The following is a 21,032-nucleotide window of genomic DNA, read 5'->3' on the forward strand; positions in this document are numbered from 1 at the left end:
TTACCAAGTGTGAGTGTGTGTTCCATTTAAAATTAGAACAATTGGATTCATTCCAAATCAGATGAAGTTAGTCCACTCACTAGCTACATTGTTATGGCAGCACTAGTGAACAGGATAGGTGCTTCAGAAATAAATATTCCTATTCAATAGATATGTTCTCCAATAAGCAGCACAAAATCTTCGAGACAATTTCAATAAAATTAACTCCCTGCAAGTCAGGCTCAGAAAATTGCACCTTCCCCCCCCTGTCATGCTCACTTTATGTACACCTGGAGTATAACTACAAAAGCAAACAAGGAATGGATCCATCAAACACAGTCTATTCTTGCCTGTGAGAGCAACTATTTATACATTACATTTATATCCTGTTCTGTCTAAGTAGTTCAAGGATCACATACATTGTTGTAAGAATCCAGTCCCTTGAATTCTTCAGAAAGTTCCACTTTCTAAAAATGTGTGTGTGTGGGGGACATTTCTGTGAAAGCTCAGAGAGAACTTGGATCAAAAAGAATGTACAAGGGAGTTCTGCTATCTTTAATAGTAGCTAAAAAGAGAAATGCAGAAGGGGGGGCATCTCCCTGATCCAACCTAAAAGGGCAGAGCTCCAGCTGAACAAGAGCTCAAACCGTATCCCTTTATATAGTCACATGGCTTCAGCCCACATGACTGTCAGTGGTCCCAGCCAGACTCATATCGACTGACAGGAATGTGTAATGTACACAGTGCAGGGCCTCAACTAGTCAGTCTCTGCTCGGGGAGATTAGGGAGCTTTCCCAAAACTTGCCTTTGGGGGCTTCCTTAGGGAATGCATTCTTCCTGGTTCCCCATGGAGGGAATGCACACATTTGGTCCCTGGGAACAAAGCCTATGTCTCGACAGAAATTTGAGAACTCCAATAGGATTCGACCTATTACAACCTCACATTCTGAAGAGTCATCAACTTTATGCAAAGTTCAGTTACATTCTACTCTACACAAACAGATGCAAAAAGCCCATCAGTTGTTCATGCAAAAAACAAAAACAAAAAACACATTGAACAAGGCTCAACAAACCACACACCTCTCAGTTTCCATCACACTAACTGACAGAAGTTATCTCTCTAATGCTCATAATTTTATAAAAAATAAAGGCACTGTCCTAAGGTAGCTAAGTAACCAGCAGGAAACATCTGACTGCACTGCTTTTTATTAATTTGATTTGATCTGATAAATGTAAACGTCATCCTTCAGTAAATATTAGTAGGGTGGTTCACAAAACTAATTAAAAACATCAATAAAAACAGCAGAATAAAGTAGAAGCATGCAAACAAGTCAGACATTAAAACCACATCATTTGTTAGAAGCCTGGGAAAATAATAGAATCTTTGAAAATAAAATATATAGTGCTGAAAAGACATTAACGTAGGTGCCAAAGTAGCATCAAGGCACCAAGGGAAGGCCTCTAGAGAGGATTCCAGTAACAGGGCAGTTGGTGTAGAGCAGATGTTCTTTCAAGTACCCAGGTCCCAAGACATGTCGCGCTTTAAGCATAAACTCTAGAGCTTTTCATCCTGCTCCAAAATGGACAGGGAGTCAATTTTCCACCTGACAGAAGGAATACTAGGGAACATGTAGTTTGAGAACTTGGAATTAAGGATGGACGAATCTCTCACATTTGAAATGTTTAAAACTGAAATTCTTTCCATCCTATTTACACAGAAATTTGTGAATGTTGTAAGTTCTTATATATATAAAACATGAACCAAACTAAATACTTACCCTTCCCCATAGTTGCAATGTATATCACATTTTGATGTAAATAAAGATTGAAAGAATGATTAAATAAATAAATAAATAAATACAGGAGGCAGATGGAGGTATTCAAACAGTGTCATTTTAAACTATGAATTGGCTGAAAATTGGAGATATAAAGGAGTGAAACAGCTGAATGGTGGATCAGATGCCGAACAAGGACAACAGCAGGTCTTCAAATATTGTTTTCTCATTGGTGTGTGATGGGGAGGGAGAAAGGAGGCAGCCCTTGTCAGTAATGCAAGTAGTGCTCTTGCGGAAGAAAGGAGTGAGAATGCTCTTAGAGGTGGTTTGATGGACTAGACAAATCATCTCCAAAAAATGTGGTTTGACGCCTGACTACAAGCTAGTTGGGAATTTATTTATTTATTTATTTATTTATTAAATTTATATACCTCTCCCATAGCCAGGGCTCTCTGGGCGGTTTACAGAAATTCTAAAATTGAGGTAAAAACAAGTATACAAAATTTAAAACTCTAAAACACAGAACATACACACATAAAGCATTAAAAACCGAGCTCGGGGGTCGCATAACTATCATTTATTGCCTAGAAATTCGGGTCAAACCAGATTATATATGAAATCACTAGGCATTTTGCATATCTGTTTTTTAAAATATAAAGAACAGCACAGAGGGGCCAATCAGGATTGAGACTGTGGTATGTGGGGGAACTGAGTATAAACTCTTTCCTCTCATGCTGCAATCCTGGTTAAATCTCTCCATGCCCAATCTGTTATGTGTCCTGCTATAGACACCAAATATTTAGTTTGGCCCTTTCTTAGGATCCTAGGGCAGAATCCAATGGGGCGTTTAAGACTCCATCAATTCTCTTGCACCCACACCCACCAATTCCAGTCTGCAGGTGGGTCCCACTTGCACAACAGAATCTACAGAGCACAAGAGAATTAGCAGGGGCATTAGCACCCTGGTGGCTTCCTCCCATAGCCTAAGTTTAAGTACGTATCTTACTATGAAGTTGCATTTCGTTTTCTACACAACATAAAACCATGCTGTATAGCAGTGGCTGTCACACTGTATTCCCTCAAACGTTTATTGCTGATTAATCAATGAGAAACTTCTAACCGTGGGCTAGGTTCCTAAAAAGACAGCTTGCCCATCACTACCAATACTGGGTGTGGACTAGACCATGTTCTCTGACCACGTGGATCAACAGCAAGGCCACTACCTCACATGAACTGAACATATGTTTTTAAAATATGCCCCTGTGTTGAAAGCAAGACTTCCTCAAAAGACATGTGAGACTTCCTCAGAAGACAAGTCTGTATGAAAAGAGGACCCTGAAAATAGGAAGTTGGAAAACCAGCTCTGTAGAAGAACCATTTAAAATCCTAAGGTATTCTAGATATCTCCAAGCAGCAGCATTGATGGCCTAGGACCTGAAGAGACTTAGAGCATCATCACACAGGGAAAAAAAGAGTTTGCTTACCGTTGCTTCTCCACCAACGTATTTGTCCCTCATTACTTCCTCTTTCAAAAGAGGAAGTAAACATTGTGCACACGGCCCATTCAGTGGGCTGTTTTGATCATGCTGCTTCTCCTGCACACAACAGGAGATAGCGACAAGTTCTGTCTTTATTTTAAGTCGGACTTACTGGGCTGGGTTTTTTTTTGTGGCGTGAAGGCAAGAAGGGGTGGGAAGTGCATGGGAGGCAGACGACGTCATGAGAGGAACCCGCAAAAATCCATAAGTGGCCAGTAATGAGCATGCAATAAAATGCTCATCCGATGGAGCTCTTACAGTTTGAGGTGATTGCTGCAAGCCTTATATAAGAGTCCAAATGGACTTCTCTTAACTGTATAATAACGTTACTATGGCAGATGTGGGAGGCATCTGTGTTCATCTGTATAGGAACAATCACATGAGGTTTTATTTTCTGAGCAGCAAAATGTATGGGACATACTCTGTGGCAAAAAATGCCAAACAGCCAAGAAAGAATTAAATGAATTCAGCATGAAAATAGCACAGTACTTTACTGAGCATAATGTGCCATAACTGTATCAAATTAGTTGTAGCTTTTAAACTGTTGTTAATACCATGCTGTGTTCCAGGCATTCGCTGTATTCCTAAGTAAAAACTTCTTTTATGGTGGAAAGTCTTAATGTTTACATTAAAAAAAACCCATCACATTACATTACAGGATACGACAGAAGAACATATGAATTAGCTAGGATTCTGAGGTCCAAGTCTGAGATACTACCTTATAGCTGGTAGATCAAAAGAAACAAGTGCTTCTAAGACGCTCTAAGTAGTACTCTTTATGTAACAGTTTGGCATTCTCAACGGGGGTGGTAAGATCAGTGATGAGAGTAATTCAGCACAGAAGACTATGAGACAAGACCAACATCCTTCATTAGCCAAGTAAGACAAGCTTTCAGCCAAATCTCTCAGTGTGTCATAGGAATAGCAGAAGAGATTTGCTCAGCATGGCCACTTCAAAAATAACTGGACAAATGAGAGCCAGTCCGCAAGTTATTTTCTGCCATGCTTATATTAGAAGATTAACACAAAGACCAGGAGTTTAGGAGTTTAGCTACTGGCTAATGCATGTCAGGATGCTTTCAGACAATGCATGTCAGGATGCTTCATCATGCAATCATCCTGCCTCATTCATGTAAATTTATTGGGGTTCAGATGATGTCATCTCCCACTTGTAACCCTCCTAACCACCACCACCTATCAAGGAGGAAAAGACAGAAGAACTGCACATCTTTAGATTGGTATTGTTAGGCGCATTCCATCTGGATACACCTTAACTCAGCTCCATCAGATAAGCGTTTTATTGCATGCTTGTTGCTGGGCACTAACGGATTTTCGCAGGTCCATCCCACGACGTCTGCCTCCCGCGCACCACTCGCCCCTTCTGGCCTTCCTCGCATGACAAACCGCCCCCCCCCCAAAAAAAATACGATGTATTTTAAACAAGGAAGTTGTCATTATCTCCTGATGTGTGCAGGAGAAGCAGCACAATTAGAATGGCTGACTGAATGGGCCTCATGCATGTTGCTTACTTCCTCTTGAAAGAGGAAGTAACAAAACGGGCAGAGAAGTAATGGTAGGGAAGCATGATTTCCCCCATCTGAAGAAGCTATCACTCTCCTGAGTTGTTCTTTTGAAAATAGGCCGATGCCAGTTCTCAATTCCTCCATTAACTGGGCTAGGAATTCATCAAACAACCACCGATTAAGACAATGATTAAATTGCCAAACACCTTCTCTGATTTATACCAATATTTACACAGAATTCACACCACAAAACTAATATCAACACCATTTTAAGAGAGAAAGGGGAAGAAAAGCACACTCACAACCGTTTGGTGATGATTTTGCAGGTGGCCAGGCATGCTGCCTAGTGAAGCACTTGGCCTCCAGCCACTCACCATCTTCATTTCCTAATGTGCCCATGTGGGGTTCAAAGGCATTATGGGAAAATAAAGATGGCGGACAACAAGAAGCTGGCACTGTGCATTACAGCATAACACACACACACACACACACATATATATCCCTTTAAAACAGTAGAGACAGGGGGCCTTGTGGGAGGTGTTCATAGAAGGGAGCAGTAGATTGTTTCTGGTTGTTTGTTTTATTTCTACTTCATTATTTAAATTATTTTACCCTATCTTTCAACGTTAGTCTTTAAAGGTAGCTTTCAAATGGGAAAAGACAAACAAAAACTAATTCCTGTAGAAGATGACTGAATTAAGAGACAATGCAATTTGACCACATTGAACCCTTTTGCATTCTACATACATTACTCATCTCTCTCTCTTGCACTGTAGCCCTGGTTCATAGTGCAAGTCACATGCAAGTTTGTGCTGTTAAAGTGTAGAAATCATCGATACACTCACTTTACAGCCTTTTAGTTCCCATGAATTAAGGGTTGCTAGCATTCTTCCCCCAGGTCTTACCAGCTTTGAGGATTTACAAGCTCCACTTGTTTCAGCAATACAGCTAGTAAGGTTCTTGATCTGGTGCTTATACTGAAAAATCCCTGCGGCTTGGTAACTCTTTTCCCAGGTGGAATTACAGACTTTGTGTGCAGCTCGGGTCTTTTCACAAGGCAATCATACCTAGGTTTTTAGCTCCTTATAATGGAGGAATATAGCCTACAAAGCAGCATTTTCACTTGGACAAGCCCTGGGCTTCAGGTAGATTGGAATGCTCTCATAATATTTTGAAGCAATTATCTTAGAAAACTCCTTATGTCCATGCTGAAATTACTGACATGTCTCCCAACAAAATTGGTTTAATATTTCATCTTCAAGACAAGTATTAAGGCAAAATGCAACGTGCAGCAAACTGTGGAAACTTGTTTCCCAGGCTCACACAAAAGTATCTTAAATGTGTGTGTTGTAATAAAATAGTGTTTGGTTAAGACCTAGCATGGAACATTTCCTTTCAAACATTTTCTCCCCCCCCCCTTTTAAACTGGAACATAAAGTTAGAATTGGTGCAAGAGCTGTTCTCTCATCCCCATGGACTGAAACGCAAATTTGGGGGGCAGGTATTGACATCAGGGAAAGGTTTAAAACCTTCTCTTAAAGCTCCATTTCCCCCATCTTCAAAGTAACTACTGGGATCTTTTAATTTGTAAATAACAAAAAAGGGGTATTCCGGATTAGGATCTCCCACATCAGATATAAATTGGCCTCACTTTTCCTCATCACCAAGTCAACACACAAACATAGGAAGCTGCTGTATACTTAGGGGCTCTCTAAATGCTCAGAAATCCCTAGGGTGAGTTTATGATGGTGCAGCGTTGATTACGGAGGGGGGAAAGGCAGGGGGACTCACCCCAACTTTTTTCTTCAGAGTGAGGCAAGGATGTACAAGATGACATCAAGACAGCCCCAAAGCCTCGCTCCAGAATCCCAGCGGAGGCATGACTGGGCGGTGCCTGGTGGAAGGTGACCAACGATTGGTCACCTTCCACTAGGAAAAGGATGGGGGTGGCTTTGATCTCCAGATGGCCGCCCAGAGACCCTGTGCTCCCTCCTCAGATCACCCAATCCCACCCTGGGGGAGGGAAAGAACTGGTTTTCAAGAGACACGGCGCCAACCATAAAGACGCCTCCCCCCATCAGCTCATTGGTTTATGTAGTCCAGCATTGTTGACACTGACTGGCAGTGGCTCTACAGGGTTTCAGGCAGAAATTTTTCCTGCCCTACCTAGAGATTTTGTTGTTGTTTATTCGTTCAGTCGTTTCCAACTCTTCGTGACTTCATGGACCAGCCCACGCCAGAGCTTTCTGTCGGCCGTCGCCACCCCCAGCTCCCCCAAGGTCAAGTCTGTCACCTCCAGAATATCATCCATCCATTTTGCCCTTGGTCGGCCCCTCTTCCTTTTGACTTCCACTTTCCCTAGCATCAGCCTCTTCTTCAGGGTGTCCTGTCTTCTCATTATGTGGCCAAAGTACTTCAGTTTTGCCTTTAATACCATTCCCTCAAGTGAGCAGTCTGGCTTTATTTCCTGGAGTATGGACTGGTTTGATCTTCTTGCAGTCCAAGGCACTCTCAGAATTTTCCTCCAACACCACAGTTCAAAAGCATCTATCTTCCTTCGCTCAGCTTTCCTTATGGTCCAGCTCTCGCAGCCATAGGTTACTACGGGGAATACCATTGCTTTAACTATGCGGACCTTTGTTGTCAGTGTGGTGTCTCTGCTCTTACCAGGGATCAAACCTGGGAGCTTCTGCATGTAAAGCGTGTACACTACCACTTCACCCCATGCCTGATAAACTACTACAAATAGTCTATGAGAGATGTTGTACTAACAGTTTAATTAAATACAAAATAATAATAATAATAATAATAATAATAATAATAATAATAATAATAATTTATTTATTTATTACCCGCCACTCCCTCTAGATCGAGGCGGGGAACAACATGAAATACAAAAATATTATAAAATACATAAAACTGATTAAAACATATAAAACTAATACATTGTTAAAAACAGCCAGACTTCTTAAAATTCAACTGGGTAGGCCTGCCAGAAGGGATCAGTCTTTATAGCTTTTTTATATTCAAAAAGACTGTTGAGTTGGCTAATCTCTCCTGGCAGGTGTAAAAGCACCAGCAGGGAACACTCCCACTGCCAATACCCAAGCGTAGATCTTCCACTAAGGTGACCATAGCTGTCTCAACTCCGTATCCTGCCCTGAAGCCATATTGAAAAGCAATACTTCATTATCAGTATGAAATATAGAACAGTACATACAATATATTTTGCTTGGTGATATCCTTGGAAGATCTAGGGTCTCACCTAATGCTAAAGACTTGCAGAAACCTAAACATCCCTATGACTAACTTCTTGCTTTTGATCAATAAGGTGATACTCTCATTATATATTTTCTCGTTGCTTCTTCAATGATTGTTGATTTTCCCATAGTTTGAATGTAATCATTTTTATATTAAAGTTTCATGCAGTTTCCATGGAAAGGAAGCACCAATGCTCACATGGATCTCTATAGCAAACCACAAATCTTTTTAAATATTTACCTTGATTTGCAAGCAATCTGGGAAGCAAATCAATGATAAAAATCCCTTTATCATTGCCTTTTGAAAAGTCCTGTGCTATAACCTATTCAACTGACTACACTCACTAAATCTAAAAATCTCCAAGGTAATGTGAAAGAAGACCATCTGTTTCTAATTAAATGAACTAAAAATAGAATGGGGTAGATACCTAACACATAAGATGTTTGTGTTAGCTTGCTTAAGATCTATGGAAATATCCCTTAGGTGAACGCTGGTATTAAAAAAAGATAGCAGTTATTCCTATTATCCCCAGTTAGGAAAAATATAATAATGAAGGCAAAACTGAATGTACATAAGACTTGTTTTCATAAAGAAAAAATCACTATGTATGTATTAAGACTTATATTTTAAAGGCAAAACAGTGTAAAAACTCATTACTCTATTAAGGCTGCAATCTTATGGACACTTACCTGAAAGTAAGCTCTATTGAACACTGTGGAAATTAAATCTCTGCAACTATACAAAGGATTGTGCTGCCAGGAGTCCTAACTGTTCAACAATATAAGGGTGCTGTTGACTAAAAATGGCTTCTGCAAATGGTGAAATCAAGTGGGAACAGATGCTGGAGATTTGCTAGTCTGCCTATCTTATTTTCAGCTGGCTTATGTTTTATGCTAATGACTCATTCTCGGTCACTACCTTTTGGATAGCATTAAACAAATAGCAAAACAATCCGCATTTTCCACCCCAGATATTCATACAGAAGCCTTTTAGCTGGGCAGACATATAGCCCAGAACTTTTGAAGTCCTAATTTTCAGGGATAGTTAAAGCACAGCTATGGAGTCTTGTACTTTTTAGCTAAGATTTAATTAGAAATAGTCTGGAAAGCTTCGAGCCTGTTTAGCTTATGGAATGTTAGGATCTCTGTTAGGGTTCTCAGAGCAGGGATGAGGGAGTGCCCCTACTCCCCACAAGCCACCTGCTTGCTTCAGCTTTGGAAGAGAAGCTGTCCTGGGCCCCAATAGTTGTCAAAACTGTTATAAAGTGCTTTAAAGCGCTTTAAAGCAGTAGTGTAGACACACACACCCCCCAGATTCAAGCATCATCTTGGTGAGCTGAGCAGTGCCACTCTGTTTGGACAGCTTCCCTTTTTAAGCTGGTGCAAAAACAAAGAGCCTTTGCTAAGAACATCTGCTCTGCATTCCCGGAAAACCTCCCTGTTTGGATCCATCATCGTCTAAAACTCTACACTTGCTCCCTTCTAAATGAAAATTTGGATTACTAAGAACTTGCCAAAAAATACTGTGAAGCTTTGTATAGTCTTGAACTCTTGTTTGCAGTGGATTATGTGTCTTTGTTTATAGTCAGCTCAGTGCACCAGCAGACTAAGCTTGATCTTTGATTGTTAGACCTCTCCTCTGCCTAAACTCATGCAGCGAGGAGTTGCTCATGGGAAAACAGTAGCACAGAACTAATTGCATCTGAGGGTGCACCTTTCCCCATATCTTGTTTAAGCCTTGACCATATTGCCTTTGAGTAACCAACGTGTGATGTGAGGTTCGACTAATTCTCTTTGGTGGTTTGTTAAGTCTTTCAAGAATTTGCTCCTTTGATTGCCTGAGGGATCATGTCAGGAATCAGCCGCCTCCCTTATCTGTGTTTAGGACCTACGTATAGATTGCCCCTCCCTTGTGATCAGAACCATAAAAATTGCAACAGAGAAACCATGTGAATGGAGATCTAGTCACAGTTGTAGTAATTAACTTTTAACTGTTCTAGAATTTCTTAGAGCTTATAGCTACTACCCATCAGCTATATAATTTCTAAAGTATGTAACCATTAAGCTTAGCGATGGGATTTCCTGCAATAAAGAAGTCTCACTGATTTAGATGTCCTGTATAAGTTTGCCAGAATGTGTGCTTTCCTGAGGGACTGAGAGACCTTACACCAATAAAGGTGAACCAACCTGCTGAAAGTCTAAATTATCAGTTAAATCATCCACCCACCATAGACAGTTTTATGAAGAAAAAAATTCTGGTAGATACCCCTCTTTAAGCAATGTACAGTCTAATCCCATATAGTAATATGGATAACACATGTGTGTAGACAGATACAGTAAGAAGGGCATAAACAATGGCTACAATACTGCACATGCTGGACTATATTTTGTGAAGCTGCGTTACCATGAACAGCCAAATGAAGACATACCTGTGGATACAAATTCTTTATTGGTTTCCACTGTTCACCATTCAGAAAATAAGGGACTATTACTTCATAGTGCTCTGGTTGATTCTTGGGGTTCCATTGCCTAGAGAATTCCAGTTTACTCTCCGCATCCTCTCCTAGAATAAAACCAAAAGAATGTCCCAATGTTAGTAAAAGGCCAGCATATCCCTCAAAGAAAATTGCTAACTGAAATAAGTTGAAAATATAAACCAATGCAATGCAACTTCCCATTTCAAGAAATAGGAAGTTATTAAAAGACACAATAGCTTTCCTAGCATTTATGTGGTCTCTCATTTTTGTTCTCTTTTAGAAGTGCAATTGACAAACAATTACAACATATGGAAGAATGGAAAGGGACTGACTTGAGACAAAAAGAAAAAAGGTAATAATGGAAAGTGCTTCATCCCGTTACTCTTCTAACCCAATTGCTTCACAAACTGTGATCCCTAGGAAAGGGATTGTCCAGTCCAAGTTCGACATAAAGATTGAGAACTACAAAAAAGGGAGAGCAGGGGTCTTGCAGCTGTTCATCAACACTGAGCACTTGGACAACAGATTGAGCAGGAACACAAATCACGTGGTTACAACCTTCCTTACTCTGGGAATTATGCTGAAGTACCAAAATCACCCCTCTAGGCAAACTCCCTCAAATAGTAGATGTGCATGGCAGTTAAACAGGCCACAGATACTCCATAACCTCAGCTCCTCCAAAGCCTTCGCAGCTGGACATGTCTGGCAGGCTATAAACCTGGGGAGTATTGCGTACAGGAGCCCTTTCCCCAAACAACATACCTTCCATTCTCCTCCTATCAGGACATAAAGAGGGCTGCCAGCAGGAGCAAAGAGGCAGATAGACAGTGGGAAGCCCTATCCCCTGGAGCACTCAAGCAACATAACTGAGCGAATGGTGAAATGTATTTATTAATTGTATTTGTGAGTTGCAATTTCTGCTAGAAGGCCATGTATATCCATTGAAAAGCCCCTGAAAAAATCCCTAGTAAACTAACAGAGCTAAAAATCCTAAAAATGCAAAATCACCATAAAACCAGTAAGTAAATAAGCCGTCACAAAACCAGAACATCTCACATGAAGAGAGCATATAAACCCTAACAGCATCAACAGCCTTTGAAAAGCTTGATGAACACTTTTTTTAAAAAATGAGGGCAGTCCTCCTTGGGCAGGGTGTTCCAGGAGAGGGCAAGAGAGTGTGATTACCAAGAATGTATCCAAGACATATCAAATAAAATGGCTGATTTAGATTCATAGTTTTGCAAATGCTATTCTGCTCAATACGACAATTGTCCTCCACAATAGCAAGTGACAAATAAAGAGAAACTGCACATCAGACTGTTTACCTGTACGTAAATATACTTACTTCCACCCACATAACATAAAGCAAAATTGCACATTGTGTTATTCAACAGTGACAGACAGACAGGCTTTCATCTGGATGATCACTATTCAGCTGTATAATGCTTGTTAGAAATGTAGGGCAGAGCAGTTATGAGTCTCACATCTGTGCCACCGTAACTACTCTTTCTTTTTGACAATGTGTGTCTATTACTCAAAATCCATGTCTGGGATGCACCATTTCAAATTGGAGATGGGGCTCACATGATTTGAATTGTTCTATTTTAAAAAAAAGAACAAAAAGCACCTCCACCTAGAAAACTAAATGCCAGGAAGAAGAATTCTTCATGACCGTGCAGTTTTCTATATGAATGAAATTGTTCTGTACTGAGGACCATTCAAACGAGCAAGACCAAAAGCTACAATCTGAAGTGGTACAGTCCAAACACAGGTTTACTATGTCAGACATTCTCTTATGCCTATACTTCTACATGGATAGATGAATTGAGATTTATGTATTTATTAAGATATTTAAAACCATCCTTCATCAAAAGAGTGATGAACAATAAATATAACCAAAAATAGTGAGACAACCACAAAATGCAGTAAAAACAATAATGTTCTTTCCATTCCTCTTGCTGAGTGTATTATTCTGCATATATGCAATTAGGTTAAATCTGGGACTACAGGAAACTCCAGATTTATTTTTTACAAACGGTTTAACCATTAACCATTTTAATCTCTGTCTTTTTACTATGTCCCCTAAATACATTAAGCATCTTTTACCATTTTATTCTTCTCCAAGTAGAAATCCACAATTGTGCTGCATTTAACAAGCTAGCTGATAGTTTTTTCAACAGCAGAATTAATTCTCAATTATCTCAGTGGTTTCAAAATCTTTTAACTAGAACATTCAAGTCAAAAATATTTAAGATCCCTAGGTGTCCAAAATGCCATTAGTAAAAGAACCATTTCAAAGAGAGCAGATATAAACCCTGACTGAGCTAATGTCATGTGTACTAAAGATCCAGATTAGTTAGATTTATATTACTGTGTCCAAAAAAAAAGAAAAAGAAAAAAGCAAGCTGCATGCAACATTTTAAAGCAATTGGTTTCTGAGCTTTATTCTCCACATCCTAATCACACTAATGATATTTTATCTTCCAGTGGAAAAGCTCTAAAATGTAATATCAGGAAATAGAATTTCTGTAAGTCTCAAGTTACTTAGTATGGGCAGGGTCTTGGAAAACTTATGCACTTTTAGGTCAAACAGATTTTAACAGGAGAAGTAAGCATGTGCTTAACTCTTTCCCACTGAGTGAAACTTAAAGGTATTTCACTTTGGCTGGACTGCAGCCAGGTTTCAACTCTATATTTTGGGGATTTGTACATAAACATGAGACGATCCATTTATATATCATGCAAGACCTTAAATGGCTACAACCCAGTCCCAGGCACTTCTACTGAGAAGTAAGTCCTACTGGATTTCAATGGGTCTTACTCCCAAGTGTGTATAGGATTGCAATTAGCTACAATATAATAAGGAGTCAGCTTTGGAACGTATAAAATACCATGGTTTCAGTTCCATTTTTCTAAATTGAACCCAGTTGTTCAAGACATAAAACAATTGTTTTTAGAATCTCTCAGAACTTGATAAGTTTTAAAAATATTCAAAACATCCGAAGTTCTTTCTCTCCTTGTCCCCTGGCAAAATCCAACAATAATACTAAACAATTCCAATGAACTGCATCTAATATGTGAATTGTACTCCAAGTAAGGCAACAGTAGTCATGTGGAATCAGGGGCCCTCCCTTTGCACCAACCTCTCTATAAAACAGAGGTGTATGAACTATGGCAGTCATGATGAAGCCTGTACAGTTTGAGATACACCGGGATATTTCCCAGCCCATGCCATCTCCCATGCTGCTATATTACTCTTGCTGGTGTTAAGAACATAAGTGCCATGCTGGATCAGACCAAGGGTCCATCTAGTCTAGCATTCTGTTCACACAGTGGCCAATTAGCCATCGGTCAGGGATGAACAAGCAGGACATAGTGCAACAGCACCCTCCCACCCTTGTTCCCCAGCAAGTGGTGCGCACAGGCTTACTGCCTTGAATACTGGAGATAGCACACAACCATCAGGGCTTGTAGCCATTGATAGCCTTCGCCACCAGGAATTTATCCAACTCCCCTTTAAAGCCATCCAAATTTGTGGCCATCACTACATTCTGTGGTATTGAGTTCCATAATTTAACTATGTACTGTGTGAAGAAGTGCATAGTTATTTGTCCTGGGTCTCCCACTAATGAGCTTCATGGGATGACCCTTGGTTCTAGTATTTTGAGAGAGGGAGAAAAATGTCTCCCTATCTACATTCACCATACCATGCATAATTTTGTACACCTCTATCATGTCTCCCCCAGCCTCCTTTTTTCCATGTTAAATAATCCCATCTGTTGTAACCTTCCCACATAGGGGAGATGCTCCAGCCCCTTAATCATTTTAGTTGCCCCTTTCTGCACTTTCCCCAGCTCTATAGTATTCTTTTTTAGGTGTTGTGACCAGAACTGTACACAGTATTCTAAGTGTGGTTGCACCATAGATTTGTATAAGGGCAGTATTATATTGGCCATTTTATTCTCAATTCCTTTTCATATAATGCCTAACATGGAGTTTGCCTTCTTTACAGCGGCTGCACACTGGGTGGACATTTTCATCAAGCTGTCCACCACAATCCCAAGATCTCTTTCTTGTTCAGTCATTGCCAGTTCAGATCCCATTAGGTTATACTTGAAGTTGGGGTTTTTTGCCCCAACATGTATCACCTTACACTTGCTTACGTTGAACTGCATCTGCCGTTTGGATGTCCACTCTCCCAGCTTGGAGAGATCATTTTGGAGCTCTTCACAATCCCATTGTGTTTTAACAACCTTAAATAATTTGGTGTCATTGGCAAACTTCACTGCTCACTCCTAATTCCAGATCATTTATGAACAAGTTGAAAATCTGCTTTCTGTTCTCTAATCAGTGACTGTTCCATAAGAGGACCTCTCCTCTTATTCCAGGACTACTAAGTTTATTCAGGAGTCTTTGGTGGGGGACTTTATCAAAAGCCTTTTGGAAGTCCAAGTAAACAATGCAGAAGATCACACAGGTTGTCTACTGAATAATCCCTGAACTTGAGTGAGATGCAAAGTTGTCCCAAAATTTTGAAGTGAAGGGGGAAGAATAAAGTGGAATTACTGTGGCTGGGAGTGAGGCTTATTTCCATCACTGAGTTGAGAATTTTATGTGGCAGTATTACTCTGTTATTCCAAGCATATGCTCCAACAGTGCGTAGTGTGTGTGCGTGCGTGTGTGTGTAAGATTCAGATAGAAGATCCCCATCAAATCAGCTCATCTCCATTGAATCTTTCCAAGCTACTGGGATTTTATTCCTATCTTCATGAAACTGTCAATATGGATTGGAAAGAGCAACTTGGCCATTTAAAAAAGCAGCCATTTTTCATACCGCTATGAAAGGAAAACCTTTCACACATCTTAAGCAACCACAGCATTATTTTTCTAAGAGTAACATGAGAAGAAATCCATACAGTGCCATATCAGCCATGAGGAAGTGTCACCTATTTTATACAGAAGTATCAAGGGAAATGATACTATAAACATTTAGCTAAAAAATCTTAAAGTTATCCTTGGATTTTTCCTGAAAGAAAGAACCATTGTCCAGGTAATATCAAAAGTGAAACCTGATGAAAAATGTCCTGTGAAAAAAGGTGGAGGTTTTGGTGTGAAATGAGAAATTTTGGGCTCTGCTGCAGATTTCTTTTCAGCTCACTAGAGCAGTTACAGCCACTTGAAATGTAATGACTTCATTTTCACTCCAGCTCCTTTATAAGATTCCTAAATGCTAGCCTCCATGGGAAACTTCATAAAATTTAATCTTAAAAAAGAGGAAAATGCATTCTTCTCCCAAACGTTTTCATGCTGTACTTATTAACATTCAAAATTTATTAAGAGATCTGTTGTTTAAGAAAGGAAGGGGAGAGAGATGGAAATCTTGGCTGATCTCTAGATACTTTACCTTGACTTAAGTATTAGCTAATTTAACAATGCTAGTGAAAATTAGAAGCAAGTGGAATATTGAAAAAGAATCCAACATATGTACATCAAGAACTAAGCATGCAAAGGGAATCTAACAGCTTTGACAGATCTAAATTTATGTAGCTGAAGTAATTCACCCCAATCTCAGTTCATAGTAAGTAATGTGAACTCAATTCCTGTTGATGCATGTGCAGCTTTGAACTTTTCAGAGATCTTCAGCTGATCTTCATGTACCTGTGTGATGGCTAAAAGCTCAGTGCACGCCAATAGAAGTTGGATCATTTGGGATTGTTCTTTTGCTGACATCAGCATGGCACAATAGCCTCAGATGGGCTGGGCATATTCAATCCCATTCCATAGAGGGCTTTGTGCATGGTACAAAAACCAGTCAAGTGACAAAGAGCAGTCAACAAAAGAGGTTTAGAGTTACGTACTGGAGAATGGGTATAAGGAATCAGGTTAGGGAGAAGTAGGCATGAACAAAAGCTATGCTTACAGTATAAACACTGACAAAAGCCATCTTGGGGTGCTGAGTAGTAACATGTCGACATGTCGAGGCCCCCACAAGAAGACAGATACAAATGCCATGTCCCTAGCACAGGGGTAGGCAACTTCTGGCCCTCCAAAGGATTTAACCTACAACTTCTTTCAGCCCTAGCCTGCGTAGCCAATTGTAAGGGATCATGGGAGTTGTTGTCCAAAATATCTAGAGGCCCATAAATTGCCCATCCCTGCCCCAACATCTAGTACAGCTTATGCCATCGATTACTGCAATAACAATAAGTCTTCATGCCATTCTTGTCAGCCTATGTAGATATTGCAACTGTGGTACAGAGCACTTGCCATGAAGTGCTCTTTGCATCTTCCTCCATCTGTAGAATGATGTTTAAAGCATCTGTAAGTGCCCAGGACTCACTAGCAACAACCTGAGCAGTATCCATATCTAGTTTTCACATTTGAGGATTCTTCTTTCTAGATCAAACATTATGAATGAGTAGTACTGGTTCTTCTCATCTCATCTGCAGCCACATGACTTCACACTTATCTCCTTGGTGGAGATCCACTCACACATTCCAAGTAGCTTTACAATGGTATTTGATTTAGATTTCTTTTAAATGCCCAGATTGAAGCAGCTGGTTTCTTGAAGTTGTTTTAAAAGACATGCTGATGAAAAGTTCAAGAATGGTTTGCTATTTTCGCAGAATTCTGTCATAGTCCAGAATTAGCCAATATTTCCATTAAGGGCTTGAAAGGAAGGCTATTACATCCGAGAAATTAACACTATTAACACTAACTATACATTTACTCATGATGATATGATTAGAGCATTGGAGGGGATAAGAAAGAAATCAAATCAAACTACAGCACCTTCAGGCAGGTACCTTCACATGTATCAACCCCCAAGCAATTAACATGAGTAATTGAGACCACAATAACCTAAAAGCTGAGGAAAAGGTTGTTCCATTTGGAATGGCCATGTGTCCACATTACAGAGGAGAGCCCTCTATTTGAAGGCGTCCTCTGTTTGAATGGCTGTCCAATCAAAATCTGATTTGAGTTAAAGATAAAGAACCATAAGGAGGGTGATCAGCAGGGGCCTTGAAGTTACCCATCGCCACTCAGCACCTGGACAGCAAACTGAGAAGATCACAATCTTCCCCACTATAGTAGAAATGTATTACAAGAACACAAGAAGAGCCCTGAGGCTGGATCAGACCAAGGGTCCATCTAGTCCAGCACTCTGTTCACACAGTGGCCAACCAGCCATCGGCCAGGGATGAACAAGCAGGACATGGCGCAACAGCACCCTCCCACCCATGTTCCCCAGCAACTGGTGCACACAGGCTTCTGACTCAAATACTGGAGATAGCACACAACCATCAAGGCTAGGAGCCATTGATAGCCTTCTCCTCCAGGAATTTATCCAATCCCCTAAACCATCCAAATTATATTCCTAGTTAAATTACAATAATTCTTTCTAAATGTGGATCTATACATATACATTAGAATGTGCTAATTTTATGCAATTTAGTGTCCTTTACTGTCATCAGTAGTGTCCTCTACTGTCCCCCCCTTTTAGGGATGCATTTCTGGCCACTGTAGCTCCTGATCAAGGGACCTCAAAGACAGATGGCAATTCCAGATGTCTGGACCAGGCGCACCAAGCCCCAGACCTAGCCTTTCTACCAAGTTACCTAAAAAGATGCTTTAATGTGATGCAAGTTCAGTTTTAGTAAACTATAAAGATTTGCTTTATTATCAAATAAAGCAGGCATCTAGGTTCTTAACAGGTGATGTCACTTCAGAAGTGCCTTTTCTGAAGCGTACTAGTACCAATGTGTGCAGATACAGAAGTTTATATCCCACATAAATTGGGGAAAGCTTCCCTGCCACACTACACAGTGGTCAGAACAAATCATATCCAGCTCTGAAACAGAAAAAGTTTTATTGAAAGATTTTGATGAGAAGCCAGAAAATGATTTGTGTGTATATCACCAGAAGCAATACGATAAAAACACTGAAGTCTGTAAAACCACACAGCTTGCTTGTATTTTTACAGTATTTGACACAAAATGTACAATGCCCCCTAAGGTAAAATGCTTACAGCTATAAAGCTGGTCCCCCACTTCACACACATAGAATCTGGAATCACAAGATAGAATCCAGGATAGAACTGCAGGCTTCTCCTTACAATTGTGCTTGAGCTCAACATGGTTACATGTGGTTCCCAGGTGGTCTCCCGTCCAAGCAACAACCGGACCCAGACCTTCTTAGCTTCAGTAGGTGGGTGCCTCATGTTCCTTCACATCCTACATGTAAATGCCAAGCCATGTTCAACTCAGCTTCATGTTCAAGCACCTCTGGAGCATGTAAAGCTGCTGAAACACTCACATCCCACTCGATCTGTGTGATTACAGAGGCTCTAAGAAGTGCCTTTTTGATTTCACAAGTCACTGTTATCATTCACACAATCCACCCCACCCCAAGGAAGTACCAATTCATACAAAGGAGGCTTCTACAAGAGCACTGCATGGTCTTGAGCTTGATGACTAGCTTCTCATTTCCCGTGTGTGTGTGAGTGTGTGTGTGTGTGTGTGTGTGTGTGTGTGTGAGAGAGAGAGAGAGAGAGAGAGAGAGAGAGAGAGAGAGAACACAACCTCAAGCATTAGAATGCTTCACATGTTGCTGTGTTACATATATGGAGAGGTGACAATTTACTGCCTTCTGGTTCAATTAAGAACTGTGTGGAGGTCTGCAAACTCACCAAGCATCAATAGTTTGTGAAAGCACTCAAACACCCAGTCACCAACTCCTCCACCATCACTCTAGAACAGCTTCACTACACCAGCCACTTAGCTGAATCACAGAAGGCCAATGCTAGGGGATGAAGAACTTGCAGAGCCAATCCGGCCAAGCGCTTGGCGAAGCACACTTTCCGGGGCCTCCGGAAAGTGTGCAATTCCCCCAGCACACCATTAGTGTGTCTGGGGGAACTGCACTTTCCAAACCCCCAGAAAGCGCACTTTGCCTCCCTCTCCCTTGTGCCAATCACGACCTTAAAGGCCCTCTTAAGAGGGTCTTTAAGGCCGCAATTGGCAGTGGGGGAAAACATGATTTCCCCAAGGCTGGGGAAATTGTGTATTTCCCTCTGCTGTGTTAATGGCGGCTGCCATTAACACAGGAGGGGAAAGGACAAAGAGCACACACAGATCAGGGCAGAACTGAGTTTGTTACTTTTGCAGCATTGGGGCAAAAATCTATCGGGCATGATTTTTGCCCCCACCCTATGTCACCTTTACCTAGAAGTAAGGACAGGGTAGAGACTTTGTTTGGCAGTTAGGGCAGAATCTTACAACCTTGTCCTCCTTTTCAGGAAACAGATCCAGGTTTACCTGCAAAGGAACCAAGTTCCTATTTGTAAATCAGAAGGATTAGGCTTCCTGTCGGAAAATTGTACATAGCTCACACAGCAAACATTTTCAGAAATAAAAAAGTTAACTAGGCTGAAAACGAAAACAACAAGAAAGCATACCAGTTAAATAGGGCATTCCAACACTGACATTTTTGAGAATAAGCTAAAAAATAAATCTAAAAAGTAAAAGCTGCTGACAGAACATCTGAGAGCAAAGGTATTTATATGGGGCAGGGAAGCATGCCGGTATAAAATCAAAGCTGTGAAGCCAAACTGCATAAAGAGATACAGACAGAAGAAGGTGGACAGAGCCATAAAGGTACACAGTGAAACAGAATTCATAACAACCCAATAAAAAGGGGGAATTTAGATAGATGTCAAGGCAAAAGGATGAAGCAGCAGCTATACAATTCAAGCCATATTGTATGTATATTCTTCATTCTTTCCCAAGCATTTGTGATATGGAAAGCAGAAAAGCTCTGTTGTAAACATGGGAGTGCCCACATTGTTTAAGAAACAAACAGGAAATGGGCTGTAAACAGACATGTAAACAAAGGACTTCTAAATGTTTAGTTAGATGGTTGTTCTCCAAAACATCTGCCTATATAAGTGTGCGCAGATGCCATTTCCAATATGCAACTCCCAAACAATTGTGCGGACCTGGCCATTGTGGGTTAAACAACACTTACCTAATCCCCGATTAGTAGTAGGGTTATTCAAGGATTAAGCAATTTTCACACGATGGCCAGGCTTGCATGATATAGGGAGTTGCACTATCACCCTGCATATTCAACATGGTGGCCGCAAACACCCAGCACGTAATGTGGGTCATTGTGGGTTAAATAACCCATAACGAACTGGACATGTTGTGCAAACTGATTATAGGCTGCATAAACATTACCACCACTACTTCACCACCTCTACCACTACCAGGCATGCCCCCCCCCATTCTTGGTCCTCCCCCACTACCATTAAAATTTCAAAACAGCCGTGGCACATCAATAATTCAAATCACATCAATCATTCAAAAAACAAGGATAGTTGTCTTGACCTGAAGAAAAATCCATATAGTGTAATCCCTTTAGTAGGCCAACAAAGACAATTTTACTTTTCGTTTTTAATTTGCATTGAAATTAGCTCCCT

The 21,032-nt window shown here is 40.5% G+C and overlaps 1 protein-coding gene across 1 annotated transcript in view; it reads right to left on the reverse strand.

Annotated features, from left to right (window-relative positions):
• ADAM12 (ADAM metallopeptidase domain 12) overlaps window positions 1–21,032 on the reverse strand; it is a 257,743-nt gene that overhangs the window by 215,717 nt on the left and 20,994 nt on the right. Inside the window, exon 2 of the mRNA XM_063133269.1 lies at window positions 10,505–10,638. Coding sequence (XP_062989339.1) covers window positions 10,505–10,638 — 134 coding nt within the window. The remainder of the gene's footprint in view (window positions 1–10,504; window positions 10,639–21,032) is intronic.

The sequence above is a fragment of the Elgaria multicarinata genome, chromosome 8, assembly GCF_023053635.1.
Source record: "Elgaria multicarinata webbii isolate HBS135686 ecotype San Diego chromosome 8, rElgMul1.1.pri, whole genome shotgun sequence".
In the NCBI taxonomy this organism is placed as follows: domain Eukaryota; kingdom Metazoa; phylum Chordata; class Lepidosauria; order Squamata; family Anguidae; genus Elgaria; species Elgaria multicarinata.